Here is a 20,551-nt window from a genome sequence, read left to right as displayed (position 1 = left end):
CTACTTGGCGGTCTCTTGCATGGTTTACCCCTTGTAATTTTGTTTTTTCAACAAAACTACATATATTAGAGTAGACAAAAATAAAAAGATCCAAAATTTAAAAAATTTGGGATTTAAAATAATATTTTAGATTTAAATTAAATTTTGAATTAATAATTTATTTTTTTTAAATAAAGAATTAGAAATTTGCCCGAAACTCAACTCAAACAAATTTGAAAAATTTTAAATTTAAGATTTTTTGAAAAAAAAATCAAATTTTAATTTTTTTCACCTTGAAATTCAAATTGAACCAGATAAAGTTTTTTTAAAAAAAAAGTATTTTGAACATTGAAAACCTATTGTGATAATCATGTGGCATTTCAACAAATGAATTAGAAATAATAAAAGAAAAATATTGTGATTAATCATATGTTATTTTAAAGAATTGAATAAAAAAATAAATAATAAAAAATTATTATTTTTGCATAATCAAATAAACTCATTTGATCAAAGCTTCATATCGAATTATAATTGTACTTTGATGCTCAAACCAAAGAGAAGAAGCTCAACACAGTCTCATCAAAACTTAGTTTTGCCCCTGCTTACTTGCATGATCTGTTTCGATCTAGATAACAAAAGTCATAACACAAAAAAATCTTAACCAATATTAGATACTAAATTTTATCGTGTTCAAGTTTTTACATCTATTTTTTTAAATAACCAGAAGTTGTTTGAACAAATATTTTGAATTTTAGATCAAATGAAGGTCAATTTATCGTGTGTTCATTGTGGTTGTTCCAACCATGCCTCCGAGAAGTGTTGATGAAGTTTGGTAAGCTTGACTGGGCTAATAATGCATCTACCGAACTATCGACTCCATCACGAAACACTAGCGGTCATGATGATATGGTCTGTGTTTCTCGTACTAATTATGAGAAATTGCTTTGCTCTTCTGCTAGCATTCCCTCTGTCATTGTTGCCTCATCCTCTCCAGATGTGTTTGTTGTGTCTCGTGATAAGTCATGGATGTTAGATTCCGGAGCACCTCCTCATATTACTGGTAACAAGTATTTTTCTCTTGCTCTTTTGTTTCCTCATTTTTATTTCCTTTCCGTCTAGCCAATGGTACTGATTGTCCAATTATGGGAAGAGGTGTTGTCAGACGCATTGCAAATATTGTTGGTGCAGAAGGGCTGGCAAGAGGGGGAGAATTGTCTGTTAAAAACAAAGCGAACCTTTCTCGTTCTTTTGACTCTACTTAGTAGCATAAGTATACTAAACAGAATAATAAAACTGAACAAAAAATAAGAGGACAATCTATTTACTTAGTTACAACCAAGCTGGTTGTTAATCCAAGGCGTTGAAGAAAACTCCACTAGAAAACTCCTTTGTTGAAGGGGAGTAGCCTCTTACAGACGTTTGCAACTCACAAAATGATTAGGAAGTGAATGCAAGACTTGTAGTTCAGTTGATGTATTTTTTCTAGGTCTAGGGGTCTTTTATAGCCCCTAGAAAAACTTATCCGAGGCTAGAAGGCACCTTTAATAGGGTGGAAGGTGCCTCCAACGTGACAAATCCTATTCGTGCGAAGATAAAGTTTATCTTCGCAACGTCACTGTTTGAAGGCGCCTTCAACTCTTGAAGGCGCTTTCCTCCCGAAAGGCGCGAGAGCGCCTTTAATACGTCCGTCTTTCTCGTCCACTGGTGTACTCTTTCGCAGCACCTCGTCTCTCGATTGCACCGAGCCCATCAGCTCCTTTCCCGTGTCATCCTTCTCGCTAGCTGCGTCTTCTGCTCGACTTCTTGTGTTCTTAAGCTTCTGCACACTTAGACACAATGATTAAACACAACAAGACCTAACTGAACTTGGTTGATCACATCAAAACTACCCAGGGTACTTACAATCTCCCATTTTTGATATGCATCAACCCAAGTTCAAGTTAGGGTTAAAAATGTAATAACATAAAAGTAGATAACAAATTATTTGCAAAATAAGTAAAAAAATACTTGCAAAAAAATAATTAAAAATTCTAAATCCTACCTCCCCTGAACTTGTACCTACTTCTCTCCCTTTGATCACATTAAAAAAAAATTAGAAAAAATAAATAAACTTTTAGAAAATTTTCAAATATTTTTTTACCAGTTGAATGGTCATAAAAAAAAATAAGCAATATTGAAATTATTTTAAGCAAAAAATAAAAATTGAAAAAAAAAAAAAAACTTCTATTTCAGTTAGTTAGTTAAACATTTATTTCAATAATTGGCTTCCTAGCAAGGCACTAGGCCTTCTTGGATATTGAAATAACAACCACTTCTAGACAAATCCTTTTAAAGAAATTAAATATTCAATTTTCTTCCTGAACATTCTAGGTCTATCTTTTTTAATCTAAGCATATTTTTGGAACACAATATAAGTTTCTATCTACTAGTTTAATTTAAAATTTCTTAGGGATATATTTATATGATATTTTTCTAATTTGGCCCCGGTGATTTCTAATGTATCAATTAATTTTACCATAATTTCTAAATCTTAGTTTTTGATAGTAATTAGAACATGCATGGTTATCTTTCAATCTCTCTATTTGTGTTTTTAATTTTTCATTTTCTAATTTCAAATTATTAACCAATTCTAGTGCACATGCATTGACTAATTGTCTTTTCAAATCAAAATTTTCATTTCTAATTTGCACATATTTTTAGAAAGCATTTTGATAAATTCAAAAGATTACTTGGGAGATAGTGCATGTACCTCACTTACCTCGTGTTCTGATGCTCCCCCTTGATCGCAGCTTTCCTCTGATGATCCTCCCCCTTCATCAATGCTCATCTCTGAGCTGCTTTCATCTTCTTTTTGATGGTCTGCTATTAGGGCTAGTTTGGTGTAGGTTTCAACTTCGAATTCTAATGACGGTGTTTCGTCCCACATCGTCTTCAGGGTTTTGAGCTTCGATTTTGTCAGTCTTTTGCCCTTGTCCTCCTTCTTTTTCTTTAGTTCTAGGCAATCGTCTTTGATATGCCCTTCTCCTTGGCAGTTGTAACATCGGACCTTTCTTTTGCTCCGAAATTCCTTCTTTACCTGCAACTTATTAAACTTATTAGATTTAATGAATTTACTAAATTTTTTCTTATCATTAGAGTCGCTTCGTCTTCATCAATTGACGCTTCAGAGTCTGGATCAGTCATTTTTGCCTTCAAAGCAATGTTCTGACTAGGCTCTCTTTTCATCTCTGCACATCTATATTCGCAAAGTTCAAAGGTGGAAAAAAGATTTTCTAAAGAACTAACTTCAAGGTCTTTAGATATATTAAACGAGTCGACAATAGAGGACCACTCGGGTGTCCTAGGAAATGTATTTAAAGTGTACCTTAATGAATCTCGGTTCGTTACCTTTTCTCCGAGATTCGTGAGTCTGATGATAAGATATTTGATCCTCGAGTGCAGATGTGCAACTGTTTCTCTTTCTTTTATCCGGAGGTTCGTCAGTTGGTTCTAGAGCATGTCCCGTCTCGCAAGCTTTGCTTCAGAAATTCCTTCATGAAGCTCTAGAAACTTCTCCCAAAATTCCTTTGCTAATTTGTAATCTCCAATCCGATTTACTTCCTGGAGTGGAAGTAGGCTGAGTAGGTGGAACTCGGCTCGTCCGTTAGCTACGAAGTTTGCTTGTTCCTTCTTGGTCCATTGGTATTCTTCCTTTTTATTTCCTGTGGGTCTTTGGGAGCTACAAAATCATATTTAATTATCAGAAGAATTTCAAAATCAATTTTAAAAAATACCTTCATGGGTTTCTTCCATAACGCGAATTCTCCCTCGAACTTCGATGGGTAGATGCTCCATCCGACCATCGTTTTAGTGCTTCAGTCGGCGGTTAGTCCTTCTGAGACGTTCTGGCTCTGATACCACTTGTTTGTGTAGCGGGGCCGACAAGAGGGATGAATTGCCTGTTAAAAATAATGCGAACCTTTCGCGTTCTTTTGACTCTACTTAGTAGCACAAGTATACTAAATAGAATAATAAAACTAAACAAAAAGTAAGAGGACAATCTATTTACTTGGTTACAACCTAGGTGGTTGTTAATCCAAGACGTTGAAGAAAGCTCCACTAGAAAAACTCCTTTGTTGAAGGCGGAGTAGCCTCTTACAAACGTTTACAGCTCACAGAATGACTAAGAAGTGAATACAAGACTTGTAGTTCAGTTATTGTATTTTTTCTAGGTCCAGGGGTCTTTTTATAGCCCTTGAAAAAACTTATCCGAGTCTAGAAGACGTCTTCAATAGGGTGGAAGGCGCCTCCAGCGTGGTAAATCCTATCCGTGAGAAGATAAAATTTATCTTCGCAACGGTCACTGTTTGAAGGCGCCTTCCTCCCGAAAGGTGTGAGAGCGCCTTCAATATCATTGAAGGTGCCTTCAGCAACTGCTACCTAGCTCCAAACTTCTCCTTTGGCTCTTCCACTGCTCCGCTCGTTTGGTTGATTTCGGCTATCCTAAATAGGACTCATCCGAACCCATTTTCTGACCTTCTCCTCGAGCAAGCTTCCTCCCAAGCTTTTCGTCCCTCGAACGTCGCGCGCGTTCTTCCCGTCCACCGGTGTACTCTTCCGCAGCACCTCGTCCCTCGAATGCACCGAGTCTATCGGCTCCTTTCCCGTGTCATCCTTCTCACTAGCTATATCTTCCGCTCGGTTTCTTGTGTTGCTAAGCTCCTGCACACTTAGACACAAATATTAAATACAACAGGACCTAACTGAACTGGGTTGACCACATCAAAACTACCTGGGTACTTACAAATATCACTCTTGATAATGTTCTCTTTGCACCTAAATTTCTTATTAGTTTCCTGTCCATAAGCCTGCTAACAAAAGCTTACAACTGTTCTGTATCTTTTTATCCATCCTGTTGTATTAATGAGGACCTACACACGAAGAGGATAATTGGTGGAGGATATGAGAGCGATAACCTATACTATCTGGATTCAGTTACACTTGTAAGTTCCCGGGCACTCTCAGCAACTGTCTCCTTATCAGTGGCATTGTCGTCTAAGTCACCTATCTTCTTTCGCTCTCAAAAGTTTAGTTCTCATTCCGTCTACTAATTTCCAGTGCGAGTCATGTGAGTTCAACAAACACCATCGTACTTCTTTTCCTTCTAAAGTTAATAAAAGTAGTTCTTTTGCTTTTAAACTTGTTCATTGTGATGTTTAGGGACCTAGTAGAGTTGAGTCGAGAGGAGATTTTCAGTATTTTATAACTTTATTGATGATTATTCTCGCATGACCAGGTTATATTTACTCAAAAATATGCGTGAAGTTCCTGAGGTGTTAACAACATTTTATAATGAAATAAAAATTCAATATTTAGTTGTCATGCACATTCTTTGTACCGATAATGTACTTGAGTGCACTCAGAAGACACTGTCTACATTCTGTAATTCTCATGGTATAATTCATCAAACCTTTTGTACATATACTTTTCAACAAAATGGAGTTATTAAACACAAACATCGTTATATTTTAGACGTAGCTCGTACTCTTCTTTGTCACATGCATGTTTCTAAATTTTTTGTGGGATGAGCGTGCTTTCTCATAAATAGGATGTCTTCTACTGTATTACATAGGGATATCCCCTTCTTTTGTCTTCATCTTGACAAGTCTCTTTTATCAATTCCTCCTCGCATATTTGGTTGTGTTTGTTTTGTTCATAATTTTACTCATGGTTTGGATAAATTGTCTTTTCAATCTATTAGATGCATCCTGCTTTGATATTGTCGCACACAAAAAGGATATTGTTGTCTTGACTCACTCACAAAATGCAATTACTCCTGTGCTGATGTCACATTTTTTTGAATCTCAATCATACTTTTCCCCCGTGTAGCTCAGTCACATGATATATTAGCATCTCCTCCATTACCTATTCCATCATCCATGTCTCCCACTACAGATGCTACATCTCCTGAACCATTGCAAGTGTACACAAGGCATGCTCGGCCAGAACTAGATTCACGTTCCTCACCTCCTCTTCTTACAGATCCTGATGCTCGCCCCTCCAATATTGATATGACTATTGCTCTTCGTAAATGTATTTGATCTTACATTCTCATCCTTTGTCTAATCATATTTCGTTTGATTATGGTCCTATATTTAGCGCTTTTGTTGTTTCTCTATCTTCTATAGAAGTTCCAACTTCCTACTCTGAGGCATATCGACACTCAGCTTGGCGATGGATAAGGAAATGTCTATCCTTATCTCTCTTGGTACTTGGGAGTTGGTGGCTGCACCACCTACTGTTAATATTGTTGCTTGTCATTGGGTATTTACTCTGAAAATTAAAGCAGTATTAATCGATACAAATCTCGTCTGGTGGTCAAAGGATTTACACAGACTTATGGTGTTGATTACTTGAGACGCTCTCTCCCTGCTCGCCTGAATTCTATTAGAGTTCTGTTCTCCTTGACTGACAATCAATCTTGGCCAATATATCAGCTAGATGTGAAGAATGCCTTTCTTTATGACAATTTCCAAGAGGCCGTCTTTATAGAGCAACCTCCAGGGTATGTGCAGACTTAAAAAAAAAGACTATTTATGGTCTTAAACAAAGCCCTTGATAAATTCAGTAATATAATCAGTATTGTTGGCTTTAAACAATGCAAATCGGATCATTCTGTGTTTCTACAATAGAGGATGAATGAGATTATCATTCTTATTGTTTATGTTGATGACATCCTAATATCCGGCGTGATATATGTGGGATAGATAAAACTACAAGTATTTGCAGCAACACCTAAGGATATGGGATGCCCTAAGTATTTCTTGGGAATTCAAATTGCTCACAACAAATCTAGAGTTTCATTATACCAATAGAAGTACGCTACAGATTTACTCAAAGAAACTAGATTGCTTGGAACGAAACCTAATTTTTTATGAGATGATTAAGCATATTAAAGTTGACTATCACTTTATTCACGAGTGTGTAATACAACAACAACAACAACAACCAAGCCTTTTCCCACTAAGTGGGGTCGGCTGTATGAATCCTTTTACGCCATTGAGCTCTATCTCCTATTATATCATCATCTATATTTAAATAAATTTTATCTTGTTTTATTGTTGCTAACCAAGTCTTTTTTGGTCTTCCTCTTCCTCGTTTTATATGCATGTTTATCATAGTTTCACATCGCCTAACTGGAGCATTTATTGGTCGTCTAAGTACATGTCCGTACCATCTTAAACGTGTCTCTCTGAGTTTTTCCTCAATAGATGCAACTCCTACTTTCTCTCTAATGCTCTCATTTCTTATTTTGTCCATCCTCGTATGTCCACACATCCACCTTAACATCCTCATCTCTGCAACTCTCATCTTCTGCTCATTCAGCTCCATATAACATAGCAGGTCTAACTGCGGTTTTATAGAACTTACCTTTAAGTTTAAGAGGTACTTTACGGTCACATAAAACACTCGACGCTCCCCTCCATTTCACCCATCCCGCTTGTATTCTATGTAAGACATCTCTCTCAATCCCTCCATCATTTTGTAAAACGATCCTAAATATTTAAATTTCTCGATTCCGTGCAACTCGTCCTCTCCTATCTTAACAATTGTTTCATTACTTCTAATATTGCTAAACTTAAATTCCATATATTCCGTCTTTAATCTACTAAGCTTAAAACTTTTCCTTTCTAGTGTTTTCCTCCAAGATTCTAGCTTAGCATTTACTCCTTCACGTGTCTCATCTACGAAATAATATCATCTGCAAACAACATGCACCACGGTACTGTGTCTTGAATGCTGCAGTGAGTTCGTCCATAATTAATGTAAAAGATAGGGACTTAGAGATGATCCTTGATGTAACCCTATCTACTTCAGTTACTCCGCCTGAAGTCTTTACTCTGGTCGTTACATCCTCATACATATCCTTAATTAGTTCAATATATATTACGCTAACACCTCTCTTTTCTAAAATTCTCCATATAATTTTCTTGGGACTCTATCATAAGCTTTTTCTAAGTCAATGAATACCATGTGTAGATCTTGTTTTTGCTCCCGATATTTTTCAATTAATTGTCTAAGGAGATGTATAGCTTCTATTGTCGACCTTCCAGGCATGAACTCAAATTGATTTTTTCGTCACCATGGTCTCCTTCCTTAATCTTTTTTCTATTACTTTTCCCAAAGTTTTAAGTATGACTCATTAGTTTAATACCCTATAGTTTGCACAATTTTGTACGTCTCCTTATTCTTATATAAGGGAACCAGAGTACTTATCCTCCATTGATCGCATTTTTTTCTTTCGATATCATGTTAAATAATTTTGTAAGCCATTCAATACCTTGTTTCCCTAAGCACTTCCATACCTCTATCGAATATCATCTGGTCCAACGGCTTTTCCATTGTCATCTCATTTAAAACTTGTTTTACTTCAAGTTTCAATTCTACGATAAAAATTAAAATTTCTATACTCATTTGACCTAATTAAATTACCTAAGTTAAGTTAGTCACCTAAACCTTCATTAAAAAGTTGATGAAAATACCTCTTCCACCGCTCTTTTATTTCTCCATCATTTACTAATACCCTATTACATTCATCTTTAATACATTTTATTTGGCTAAGATCTTTTGTTTTTCTTTCTCTCGCTTTAGCTATTCTATAAATATCTTTTTCCCCTTCTTTTGTATCCAATTTTTGATATAACCGTTCAAAAGTTTCATTTTTTGCTTCACTCACTACTTTCTTAGCTTCTTTCTTGGCTATTGTATATTTTTTTAAATTTTCCTCGTTCTTACAAATATATAATTCCTTATAAGCTATTCGTTTTTCCCTCACTTTCTCTTGTACTTTCTCATTCCACCACCAAGATTCTTTACTTAGCGGTGCATGCCCCTTTGACTCACCGAGGACACTCTTAGCTACTATTTTCAACTTTGATACCATCTTATCCCATGTTGTATTAGAGTCATCGTATATTTCACCTAATGCTTGTACTTCTACCTTCTCTTTAAATATATGTTGCTTCCCATCCTTTAACTTCCACCACTTAATTCTAGGAATTGTATATATTTTCTTTCTATCTATGTTTAAAATCTCAACCCTCCTATATTGGGTAGTTAAGCTTTCTCAGGGATGACTTTGCAATCTTTACAAATCTTTCTATCCTTCTTCCTAACCATAAGAAAGTCAATTTACGATTTATTATTCCCACTTTTGAATGTGACTAAGTGTTCTTCTCTTTTCTTAAAAATGTATTAGCTAATATAAGGTCATATCTATCGCAAAATCTAATATAGTTTTCCCTTCGTTTCTCGTTCCAAACCCATAACCTCCATGTACTCTCATATTCCTCATTTTTCACTCCGACATAGCCATTTAGATCACCTCCTATTAAAATCCTTTCATTTGGTGGAATATTTTGTAATATTTCATCTAAGTCCTCCCAAAACCTTAATTTAGTAGCTTCATCTAATCCTACTTTGGTGCGTATATGCTAATTATGTTCATAGTTTCTTTCGCCACTATTATCTTAAGAGTTATAATTCTATCCCCTTTTCTAACTACTATAACTTCATCCTTTAACAAACTATCTACAATAATACCCACTCCATTTCTTGTTTTACTTTTTCCACCATAACTTAAAACCGAGTTCTCTATCATTTGCCTTCTCACCTGTCCATTTTGCTTGTACACATAAAATATTAATTTTTCTCCTAATCATCATATCTACTACCTCCATTGATTTACCAGTGAGAGTTCCTATATTCCATGTTCCAAATCTTAGATTATTAGTTTTCCTATCATATTTGTTCTTATCTAACCTATAGTGTGAGAACTCTTGCCTATTTAACACTACACCCAAGTTCTCATGGAGATGTAGCGGTCCTTGCTGAGACGTTACAGTCGGACCCTGTAACGCGAACTCTTGCATATTTATCACTACACCCGAGTTCTGGAGATGTAGCGGTCCTTGCCGAGACGTTACAGTCGGACCCTGCAACGCGTTCCTTCCGGGGAACAACCTAGCATTAGCACAATAGTTTAATGGATTCATTCATGAAATTTTGCCATAGTTTGACGCTGGCTGGCAACCTAACGCAACCCTCCTCCTTTATCCGGGCTTGGGACCGGCCATGACTGGTCATCATGGGCGGAGTTTCACGAGTGTGTAATGAGCTAGAAAAATTGTCACTTCATTCACATCATCATCCAACCAAGTTGTTGATGTCTTCACTAAAGCAATAGGAGGAAAACGATTCTCGGAACTTTATAACAAGCTAGATATGATTAACATATATGCTCCAACTTGAGAAGGAGTGTTGAATACTTCCAAAGATTTCCTTAATTATAGGGATTATGATAAATTTAGATTAGCTGGATTATAGGGATTATAATTGATTGTAATTAATGGTTGATAGACATATCATAATTATAAGATCCTCTTTCCCTCCTTGTGTATAAAAATACTTATATATAAGCAGATTATTGTGGGGAGACATATATGGTTTCTTTCTCTTTTACACAATGCATGGACTAGACCTGGAATACCACTAGAGCAAAAAGCAACCGGTTTTATCAAACTCCAATTGTCGAATTTCAAGTGATTAAAGATTTCTTCCAAATTTTCAGCAACAATAACTTGGGAAGAGGGTAAGAAGCCAATGAATGAAAGTTTATTTCAAAGTTTAAATTTCAAACCGTGTCGGCATATGACCAAAATGATACGTACGGTTTCAATACCATATCGATCGTACCGACACAATTTTGGCACTTTTTAAAATATAAAATATATTAATTAAAAATATCTTTATTAACATTTGAGCACTATAGATGTTTATTATTAAATTAAATTTAAGACGTTGATGGTTGACTTTAAGTTTTGATATTATCTCATGAAATGTTTAATTCTTATTAAATAAAAGATGAATTAGGTATTAAGAAGGTTTAAACGATATTTAATTTAGATATATTTTGATTAGTTCAAAATTAAATTAAATTAATATATATAATGATTTAGTTTATTAGTAGTGATTGGAGGTTTTGTTTTTTTCACTATTTACCTTTAAGAGGTATTTTTTTCTCTCTTTGTTTCTTTTAATGGAGAAAAAATTAATGAATGATAGAGGAAAAAATTAATAAGCAAGAAAAAAATTTAATAGATAAAAGAGAGCAAAATTAAGAAGAAAAAATTTAAAAGGAAAAAAGAAATAGTTATTTAAAAAGTAAAATTCAACTTATAAAATTAAAATAATTTTAAAAAATCGTGGCACCCTTTGTGCCCCCATAACGGCCACCGTGAGAGTCACGACACCCTCCACGGCCCAAGGTCATCTCATTGCACTGCTACAGTGTTAGTTAATGAGTGGAAAAGTAAATTTCGCATGTGAAACCATGCGACGCGAGATTTAAAACGTTGGTTTATTTTATTAAGTGCCGACCCCACATAATGAGATAAGGTTTGGTTGTTGCTGTTTATTTTATTATCATAATTGTGCAGATGAATATCTTTTTTAGGAAATGTGAGAAAGCATAAGATTAGACTATGGTTGATAAGATCATGGCTCAATTTAAATACTATTTCAGAATTGTATTGTTTAGGGCCTTTAGGCCAAAGCAAAATTCAAGATTCAACAAAAGGCCAAGTAATTGGACTAGACCTGGAATACCACTAGCGCAAAGAGCAATAGGTTTTTATCAAATTCCAATTGTCACATTTTATACAACAACTAAGCCTTATCTCATTATGTAGGGCGGACTATAAGGATCCTTTTACGCCATTGAGCTATATCCCCTACTATATCATCATCTATAATTAAATAAATCTTATCCTATTTTATTATTACTAAGTCTTTTTTTGTCTTGATTTTCCTCATTTGATATGCGTATTTGTCATAATTTCACATCGTTTAATTGGAACATTTATTGATTGTTATATATATCTATCATCTTAAACGTGTCTCTCGAAATTTTTCCTTAATAGATACAACTCTGATTTTCTCTCTAACACTCTTATTTCTTATTCTATTCATCCTTATATATCCACACATCCACTTTAACATCATCATATCTACAACTCTCATCTTCTGCTCATGTGTTCAAATCATAGCCCAGCATTCAACCTTATATAACATAGCAGGTCTAATCGTCATTTTATAGAACTTTCAGTTTTAAAAGTATCTTACGATCACATAAAATACCTGACGCTCTCTTCCATTTTAACTATTCTGCTTGTATTCTATATAAAACATCTTTCTTAATTCCTCTATCGTTTTGTAAAAATAATCCTAAATACTTAATCTCTTAGTTTGAGCATTACGTTTAATATTGCTAAACTTAAATTTCATATATTCTGTCTCTATACTACTAAGCCTAAAAATTTTCACTTCTAGTATTTTCCGATAAGATTCTAGTTTAGCATTTACTCCTTTACATGTTTCATCTACCAAAATAATATTATCTGCAATCAACATGCACCTCGGTACTGTGTTTTAAATGTATCCAATGAGTTTGTCCAAGATTAGTGTAAAAAAATAGAGACTTAGAGTTGATCTATGATGTAATTCTATCTTTATTGGAAATGTTTTAATTAATTCGCCTAAAGTTTTCACTATGATTGTTATATCCTTAGCTTCTAAAGTTTTCACTATGATTGTTATATTCTTATATATCCCAAATTGATTTTCAGTCACCGTGGTTTTCATCTTTAATCTTTTTTCTATTACTCTTTCCTAAAATTTCACGATATGACTCATTAGTTTAATACCCCTATAGTTTGCATAATTTTATACGGCTCCCTTGTTCTTATATAAGGGAATTAGAGTACTTACCCTCCACTGATAAGGTATTTTTTTAATTTTCAATATCATGTTAAATAATTTTGTAAGTCATTCAATACCTTGTTTCTCTAGACACTTCAATTCCTCTATCGGAATAATTTTATGTGAATGAAAATTTTATCTAAATTTTCAGCATCATTAACTTTTAGAAGCTAATAATGTCTAGGAACCCAATGCAAAGATTCCCAACCCAACTTAAAGTTGCTCATAAATAAAGGAGAAAGTGGCTTTGGGGTGTACTTTGTGGGAGACCACATAGAGAAGATATTTTGTTTTGTTTCATAGTTTGAGAACAATGATGAAGCTCTAGATTGAGGTCATTCAATTCAGTTCTAACCTATTAATCCAATTTAGAATTTATCTCTTGTTCATTGTGACCATGAACAAACTTAAGTTAAATAGTAGTAGATGTAGTAAACAATTATTAAGATAGGAGATGATAATTTAAAGCATTAAAAAAATTCAAAAAGATGAAGAAATTGATAGAAATGTTTTACATAAAATACAAGCAGGATAGTAGAAATAGAGAAGGGTATAAGATGGTCTTTGTGATAGTATAAAGTGCCTTTAAAACTTAAAGAGAAATTTTACTAAATGATGGTTAGACTTGTTATGTTATATGTAACTAAAGATGGGACTATTAATTGAGCACATAAGTAAAACATGAGAATCGATATTAAGGTGAATGTGCGAGCATACAAGGATGGACACAATAAAAAAATGTCAACATTAGAGAGAGTTAAGGTTACACCAATTGAGTGAAATCTCTGAGAAACACATCTAAAATAGTATAGACATGTATTTAAGTGATCTATAAATGCTCCAATTAAGAGATATAAAATCATGACAAATAATACATTAATCGAGAAAGAAGAAGAAAAAAGAAGACTTAGTAATGATAAAATTAATTAAATATAGATAAGGGATATAATAAAAGATCGATGATGAAGGAGAATCTATATAACCAACCCGAATTAGTGGGATAAAGGTTTGGTTATTGTTGAATTCTCTTTATCCTTGATCCTTCAAGGAGATTTTCTATGTAAACCCTATAATCTATATGTGTGTTTGGTTTATTATATTGCTACAATATTGTTGCCACTAAAATTGTCGACGCCTCTTTCAAGCATTAGTAGAGGTATTCTGTGAATCCCCTACAAAAGCATATGTACTTTTGGATCTCAAGGCAACAATTAGAGACAAGAAAAGTTGAAAAAGGCATCTCAGCAGATGCCGCACGGATATCATAACTAATTAAAAGAGGGGACAACCACGACCCTTTAACTGATAAACAAAGCCTATCAATAGTAAATAAGAACATATCAATTTTACAAGTTCTTTAACAATACCCTTGGCGATCTCAAGTCAGTTTTCATCCTAGTATGCTTCTGGTTAAAAAACTTTAACATAGAATGGTCAGTTGCTAAGAGAGAAATCTCAATTTCAATAGCATCTAATGAAGCATAAAAGAATTACCTGATCAAGATTTGGTGATGGCTCAGTAGAATCACCAGCATTAGCCAAAGCAGCCTTGACCAATGCTGAATAATAAACCTTCTCATTCTTTTTAAATCCATCATTGCTAGGCTCCTCAACCTCATCGATATAAGCAACACGAAGGGATGGATATCTGTTGGATGAAATAAGATATGAGTGACACTCTGACAGGATTATGGTCTACTTGTGTACTGAAAACATGAGTCTCACCCTTGCATAATCATCAATTAACAGGAATGACTAATAAGTTGAAAAAGGATAACAATACAAACCCCAAATGATTAAGAGTATTAAATATGATTATTAAATATTTATTATCCACAATGAGCACTTCATAGTTCAGACAAGCAAGATACAGGATAAAGAGTATTAAATATGATTATTTGAAGGCAGGTTGACATTCAGGAAAGCAACTAAACATTTTGTCACTGGGACCTCATATTCATTAATTCCAGAGTATAAGATAAACCATACGTTGTCATGAGTTGTAGAATATCCTGTGCACGAGGATCGCCTGAACGCTTCTGAATACCATACTGCTGGCAGGATACTACATATGTGAACTTCATATCAGCTATAGCTTGGCGTTGTACCCACAAGGATCTTCCAACGTTTGAGTTCTCCACAGATGTTAGCTCAATGGCCTTATAACCTTCCATGAGATCTGAAAAACAAGTATGGCATGTAAAATCTATTGCCTTGTCAATTAGAAAATGGAAACCATCGGAGAATATCTAAAGATTGACTAGAGATACCTTCATCGTTGGCCATGTCCAGAAAAGCTTGAAGTTCAAGAGCTTGCCGGTAGTACATCATACCTCTAACTGGAATCATAAAGAACTTATTAAAAATAAATAACTGTAAATAAGGTTGAGAAAACATGTCTGCCACACAGTAGCACCATAGATACCTGTTCTTGTCAAAGTCTGGCCTCTATATGATGCCCAAAGGCGTATATCTTCTTCCAATTCGCCATACCTATCACGGAGTTCATCCTCAGTCTTACATCCCATCCGCTCCAGGAAGTTTGTCCATTCATCTACAATAGGATGAGGAAGCAATAAGTTACTACAATCATTTTAAGCAGCAGCAGCAGCATCCAAGACTTATCCCACTAGGTGGAATCAGTTATATGGATCCTTCAACGTCATTGAGGTCTATCCCCTACTATAACATCATTTATATCTTGCAACGTCATTTCGACCGTTTCTCACCAAGATTCGAGTTTAACATTTCCTACTTCACGTCTCTCAACTACTAAAACAATTTCATTTGCAAACAATATGCATCATAGTATCGTATCTTAAATATATCCAATGATTTATCCATGATTAGTGTTTAAAGATAAGGACATAGAATTGATCCTTAATATGACCCTATCCTTATAGAAAAATGCTTCGATTAATACACTTATAATCTTCACTTTTGTTATTATATTCTCATATATATCCTTAATTAGTTCAATATACACTATGGTAACACCTCTTTTCTAGAATTCTTCATATAATTTTCCTTAATACTCTATCATAAGTTTTTTCTAGATCGACGAATACCATGTGTAAATTTTGCTTATGTTCTTGATACCTTTCAATTAATAGCATATATAACTTCTATTATCAACCTTCAGATACAAATTCAAATTGATTTTCAATCGTCATGTCCTCCTAAGTTTTTTTCCAAAATTTCATAGTATATAACTCATTAATTTAATATCTCTATAGTTTGTATAATTTTATATGTCTCCTTTGTTCTTATATAAAGGACTAGAGTACTTATTCTAACATTTTTCTATTTTTAATATCAGATTAAATAATTTTGTAAGTCATTTAATACTTTATTTCCTTAGCCATTTTTATACCTCTATTGGAATATCATCTGGTCCAACAATTTTTCCATTGTGCATCCCATTTAAAGCTTATTCTATTTTTGAAGTTTGAATTTTACGATCTACATTTTAATCATAGAAATAAAAACATTATAAAAAGTGAAATTGTTTGTCTAAAAATAAAATAACACCTGGATAAATCTTCTGCAGATAAAATAGAATGGAAACACCATCTTCATTTGGCTCATTAATTTCTTTTGACGAGAAAAGAACATCTTCCTTGTAATAGGGAGTCAACACACTGCAAGAAAAGCTTATTTTTATCCCCCTCATTAATGTAAATGAAAAAAAACAAGTAGAGATGAAGGATAAAGGACAATGATGAAGCAATACAAAATGTCAAGTTGTATAAATCCTCTAAGAACCATTGCATATTTTTACATTTAGCTGAAAGGCCACGTAGTATCCTCTTAAAATATATGCTCTCAAAAGAATATTAAAATTTGAATAAATGTTCAACTACATGTCAGATACGAAGCTAAAAGGATCATAATTAGAGGATTATACTGGAATTAGTTCAACACTGATTATTTTGCAATTCAACATGAAAGGAAATATTTTGAATATATAGTTTCTGAATTGTAAACGATTGTGTCATGCCTCAGATTGAAACAGTATCAGAGAACATATCACAAAAGCATTGAAAACTAGTGATTATTTGAATTTTTAGGATAACAACAGACATTTTAACAAAACTTGGGAAAAGGCTTTTCCTCATGCCAGATCAAGAATGATCATGGAACATCAGAAAAATTAATAAGGAAGCACTTTAAGAAATTATTAATCAATGTGGACTTACGAAAATGACAACATGGCATGGACTTTAGGAGCATTAGGCATATTCATAAATAAAGAGTTGCAGAAGAAAGTGATTCTCCGTTTAGCATCTAGATTGGATGGTACATCCATTGCAGATTCCTTGACCGTGAGCAGAAGGTGAAGTCTCTTGATCTGGAACAATCTTAGATGAATATTAACATGCAATATCAAGCTAGTATATTAACATTGAACAAGACAGCACATGAAGACCATACCTTCTCCATCCAAGCACTCGATTCTTGTAAAGGAAATTTGATAGCTCCAGCTTTTGCAAATAACTGATCTTGTTGCTCCAGGGGAGCAATTGAATCTAAAATTCTAGAAAAAAAACATTTGCTTGTATTTACTAAGAATGGAATTTCACAGAAAATTTGTGTCTGTATTTGTAGTTTTGTGAGATGGCCAGTAATCAATAGTAGAACACTATCAGGTTCACAATATTTCAAATCTTGTGCAAGCGATACTGAAAAATAAACAAAATTCAAACGCCTGAAAGCGTAAGGTGGATATTTTCAACCACGACAAATTATACATGTAAAAGCATCAAGAGCAGAGTTCACAATCATGCTAGAGAAAATCATTGAGTGATTGGGGCGGGGCTTGGGTTAAGACAGATGGTGCAGGATTGAGTTCATTTTCTCTTCCTACTGAAGGTTGGTCAACCCACTTTCACAAAGATTGTCCTAAGTAAGAAATAGCAAGATCAGAGCCCAAAAGTTTCAATGTCGCTTAATAATTTGACATTGTCTTTGATAAAACCTCTATTATCGGTATATATTAGTTACCATATTTGCGTATATTAGTTCTATATCTCAATATATTAATTACCATATTATTGGTACAAATTAGTTAATATATATATGGATCAATTAGGCTAATTGTCAAATAGCCTAATTATAGTTTCCTAAATTAGATTCCTAGTTTGTATATAAATGTCCCACCCTTCAATAAAGTTGTATGTATTCTTTTTTATCTCAATTTACATGGTATCAGAGCCTTTGTGATTAGAAATTAGGGTTAATCCTCCGTTGTTTCTCCCTCAACCCCTATTTCCTTTTCTCCTTCGACGCTCTTCGCTTGCTAGCCATACAACTCAACTTCGTCTCTCCCGCATGTATGAGGTTTGCAAAACTTTTTACCGTGTGGAACTCAATATGTTGTTGCCTTTTAGCCCTAATGTGAAGGTTCAACAAATCCAACAAGAGCAGGCAGTCATGAGCTTCCTTGCTGGTCTATCTCCTGATTTTGAATCTGCTAAGTCACAAATTTTGTTGGTTCTAAGGTCTCCACTCTATAAGATATATTTAGTCGCATTTTTCGTACAGAAAATACTACACCCACTCTGCTTAGTGGTGCTCTAGCAAGTCGCAATACTACTTATGTGCTTGAAAGATCAACTAGTCATATTGGAAACAAAGGAGGAGGTTCCAGGACTTTCAAACTTAAACGCCTAATTCTAATGATATTGTATGCAATTATTGTCGTAAGCCAGGTCATACAAAATTTGAGGGTAGAAAGTACAAAAAACAGTAAAAACGCTTGACCCATATTGCATCCACTAATGATACTTCTAATAAATCGGTCCTTATTCTAAAAGATGAATTTGCCAAATTTTCAAAAAATCAGGAATCATTCAAGTCGTCATCTCCCTCTGTTACTGTTCTTACTAATTCAGGTAAACAAAATGCATGTCTCCTTTCCTCATCCTCCGATCAATGATTATGGTGCAACAGATCATATGACAGGTAATTCTAGTTTATTTTTTACTTTTTAGTCCAAAGTTAACACTCATACTGTTTTAGATGATGGGTCTCCATCTTGTGTTTGTGAGTCTGCCAATATCAATCTTATCCCTTTGCTTCCTCTGCCCTCTATCTTACATTTACCTAATTTATCCTTTAATTTACTCTATGTCAGTCAATTAACTCGTAATCTTAACTGTCACATCTTATTTTTTCATTGCTTGTTTCAGGATCTTTTGACGAAGAAGATGTAAAGAACATGAGTCTGGAGGACTTTACATTCTTGGCACACCACTCTCAAATTCTTTTATTGGCTCGAGTATCACTTCTCCGTTCGAGGCTCATTGTAGGTTGGGACATTCATCTCTACCTTTGCTCAAAAAGCTTTGTCCACAATATGGTTAGATGTCTTCATTAGATTGTGACTCATGTCAATTTGCAAATCATCACCGTCTTAGTTTAAGTCCTAGAGTAAATAAATGTGCTACTATTCCTTTTGAATTAATCCATTTTGATATTTGAGGTCCTTGTCCTATTTTATCTAAACATGGTTTTAGATATTTTCTTACTTTTGTCGATGATTACTCTCGTGTAACCTGGTTATATTTAATAAAAAATCATTCTGAGTTATTTTCTCTATTTAGTGCCTTTTGGGCTGAGATTAAAACTCAGTTTAATACATTCATCCATTCTTTGCAGAATGATAATGCTAAGGAGTACATGTTCGATTTATACCAATCGTATATGGGTCATAATGGCATGCTTCATGAAATCTCTTATGTTGACACTTGACACTCCATCCCAAAATGGTGTAGTTGAACATAAAAATAGGCATCTTCTAGAAACTGCACGGGCCCTTTTATTTCAAATGAATGTTCCCAAATCCTTTTAGGCTGATGTAATTTCTACAACATGTTTTCTAATTAACCGCATGTCATCTTCTGTTCTTGATGGTGAGATCCTTTACAAAATTCGTTTTCCCAATAAATCATTGTTTCATATTAAACCCAGCACTTGTTTTGTTAGGGATGTTCGTCCACATGTCACTAAATTCAATCCCAAGTCTTTGAAGTGTATCTTCCTTGGTTATTCTCGTCTTCAAAAAGGTTATAGGTGTTATTATCCTAGTATTAACAAATATTTTATCTCAATAGATGTTACCTTCACAGAAGATGCACTTTATTTTCCATCATCACCTATTCTGACTCAATCAAAGGGAGGAAGATGATTTGTAGGTGTATTCTCCTCACCTTATTTCCTAGCATTCGATCACACCCTCAACACCTGTCTCGGAATCGGCTCTTGTCAAGCCTCCTAGTATTCAAATTTATTCCAGGCGTCAACCTTTAGATTCACGTCATATACCTACTAGTTCATCATCAGATCCAATCGGAAGCGATGATCTTCCTATTGCGTTGCGCAAAGGTAAATGACAGTGTACTTATCCTACTTTTTTTTATTATAACTTGTCATCTTCCTCTTGTTCTTTTATTGCTTCACTTGATTCTATCTCTATTCCTAAGACTGTACGTGAGGTCATATCTCATCCCGAGTGGAACGATGCAATGATAGAGGAGATGAATGCTTTAGATGGCAATGACACTTGGGACTTGGTCGATCTACCTTCAGGGAAACGAGCTATTGGATACAAATGGGTATTTACAGTTAAAGTCAATCCGAATAGGTCAGTTGCTAGATTAAAAGCCCGTCTTGTCACTAAAGGCTATACTTAGATCTATAGAGTTGGATTACTCTGATACTTTTTCTCCTGTTGTAAAGTTGATATCGGTTCGATTGTTTATTTCAATGGCCG

At 34.3% G+C, this 20,551-nt stretch overlaps 1 protein-coding gene across 1 annotated transcript in view; it reads right to left on the bottom strand.

Annotated features, from left to right (window-relative positions):
- The window catches only part of LOC121986167 (callose synthase 3-like), a 126,307-nt gene that overhangs the window by 10,700 nt on the left and 95,056 nt on the right, over positions 1 to 20,551 (bottom strand). Inside the window, exons 29-35 of the mRNA XM_042539991.1 lie at positions 17,212 to 17,314; positions 16,977 to 17,128; positions 16,309 to 16,418; positions 15,203 to 15,331; positions 15,048 to 15,116; positions 14,767 to 14,956; positions 14,272 to 14,425 (exon numbers count right to left, since the gene is read on the bottom strand). Coding sequence (XP_042395925.1) covers positions 14,272 to 14,425; positions 14,767 to 14,956; positions 15,048 to 15,116; positions 15,203 to 15,331; positions 16,309 to 16,418; positions 16,977 to 17,128; positions 17,212 to 17,314 — 907 coding nt within the window. The remainder of the gene's footprint in view (positions 1 to 14,271; positions 14,426 to 14,766; positions 14,957 to 15,047; positions 15,117 to 15,202; positions 15,332 to 16,308; positions 16,419 to 16,976; positions 17,129 to 17,211; positions 17,315 to 20,551) is intronic.

This window comes from Zingiber officinale, chromosome 5B (assembly GCF_018446385.1).
Source record: "Zingiber officinale cultivar Zhangliang chromosome 5B, Zo_v1.1, whole genome shotgun sequence".
In the NCBI taxonomy this organism is placed as follows: Eukaryota; Viridiplantae; Streptophyta; class Magnoliopsida; order Zingiberales; family Zingiberaceae; genus Zingiber; species Zingiber officinale.
Note: the sequence above shows the minus strand (reverse complement) of the source record. Positions and strands in the feature narration are given on the sequence as shown.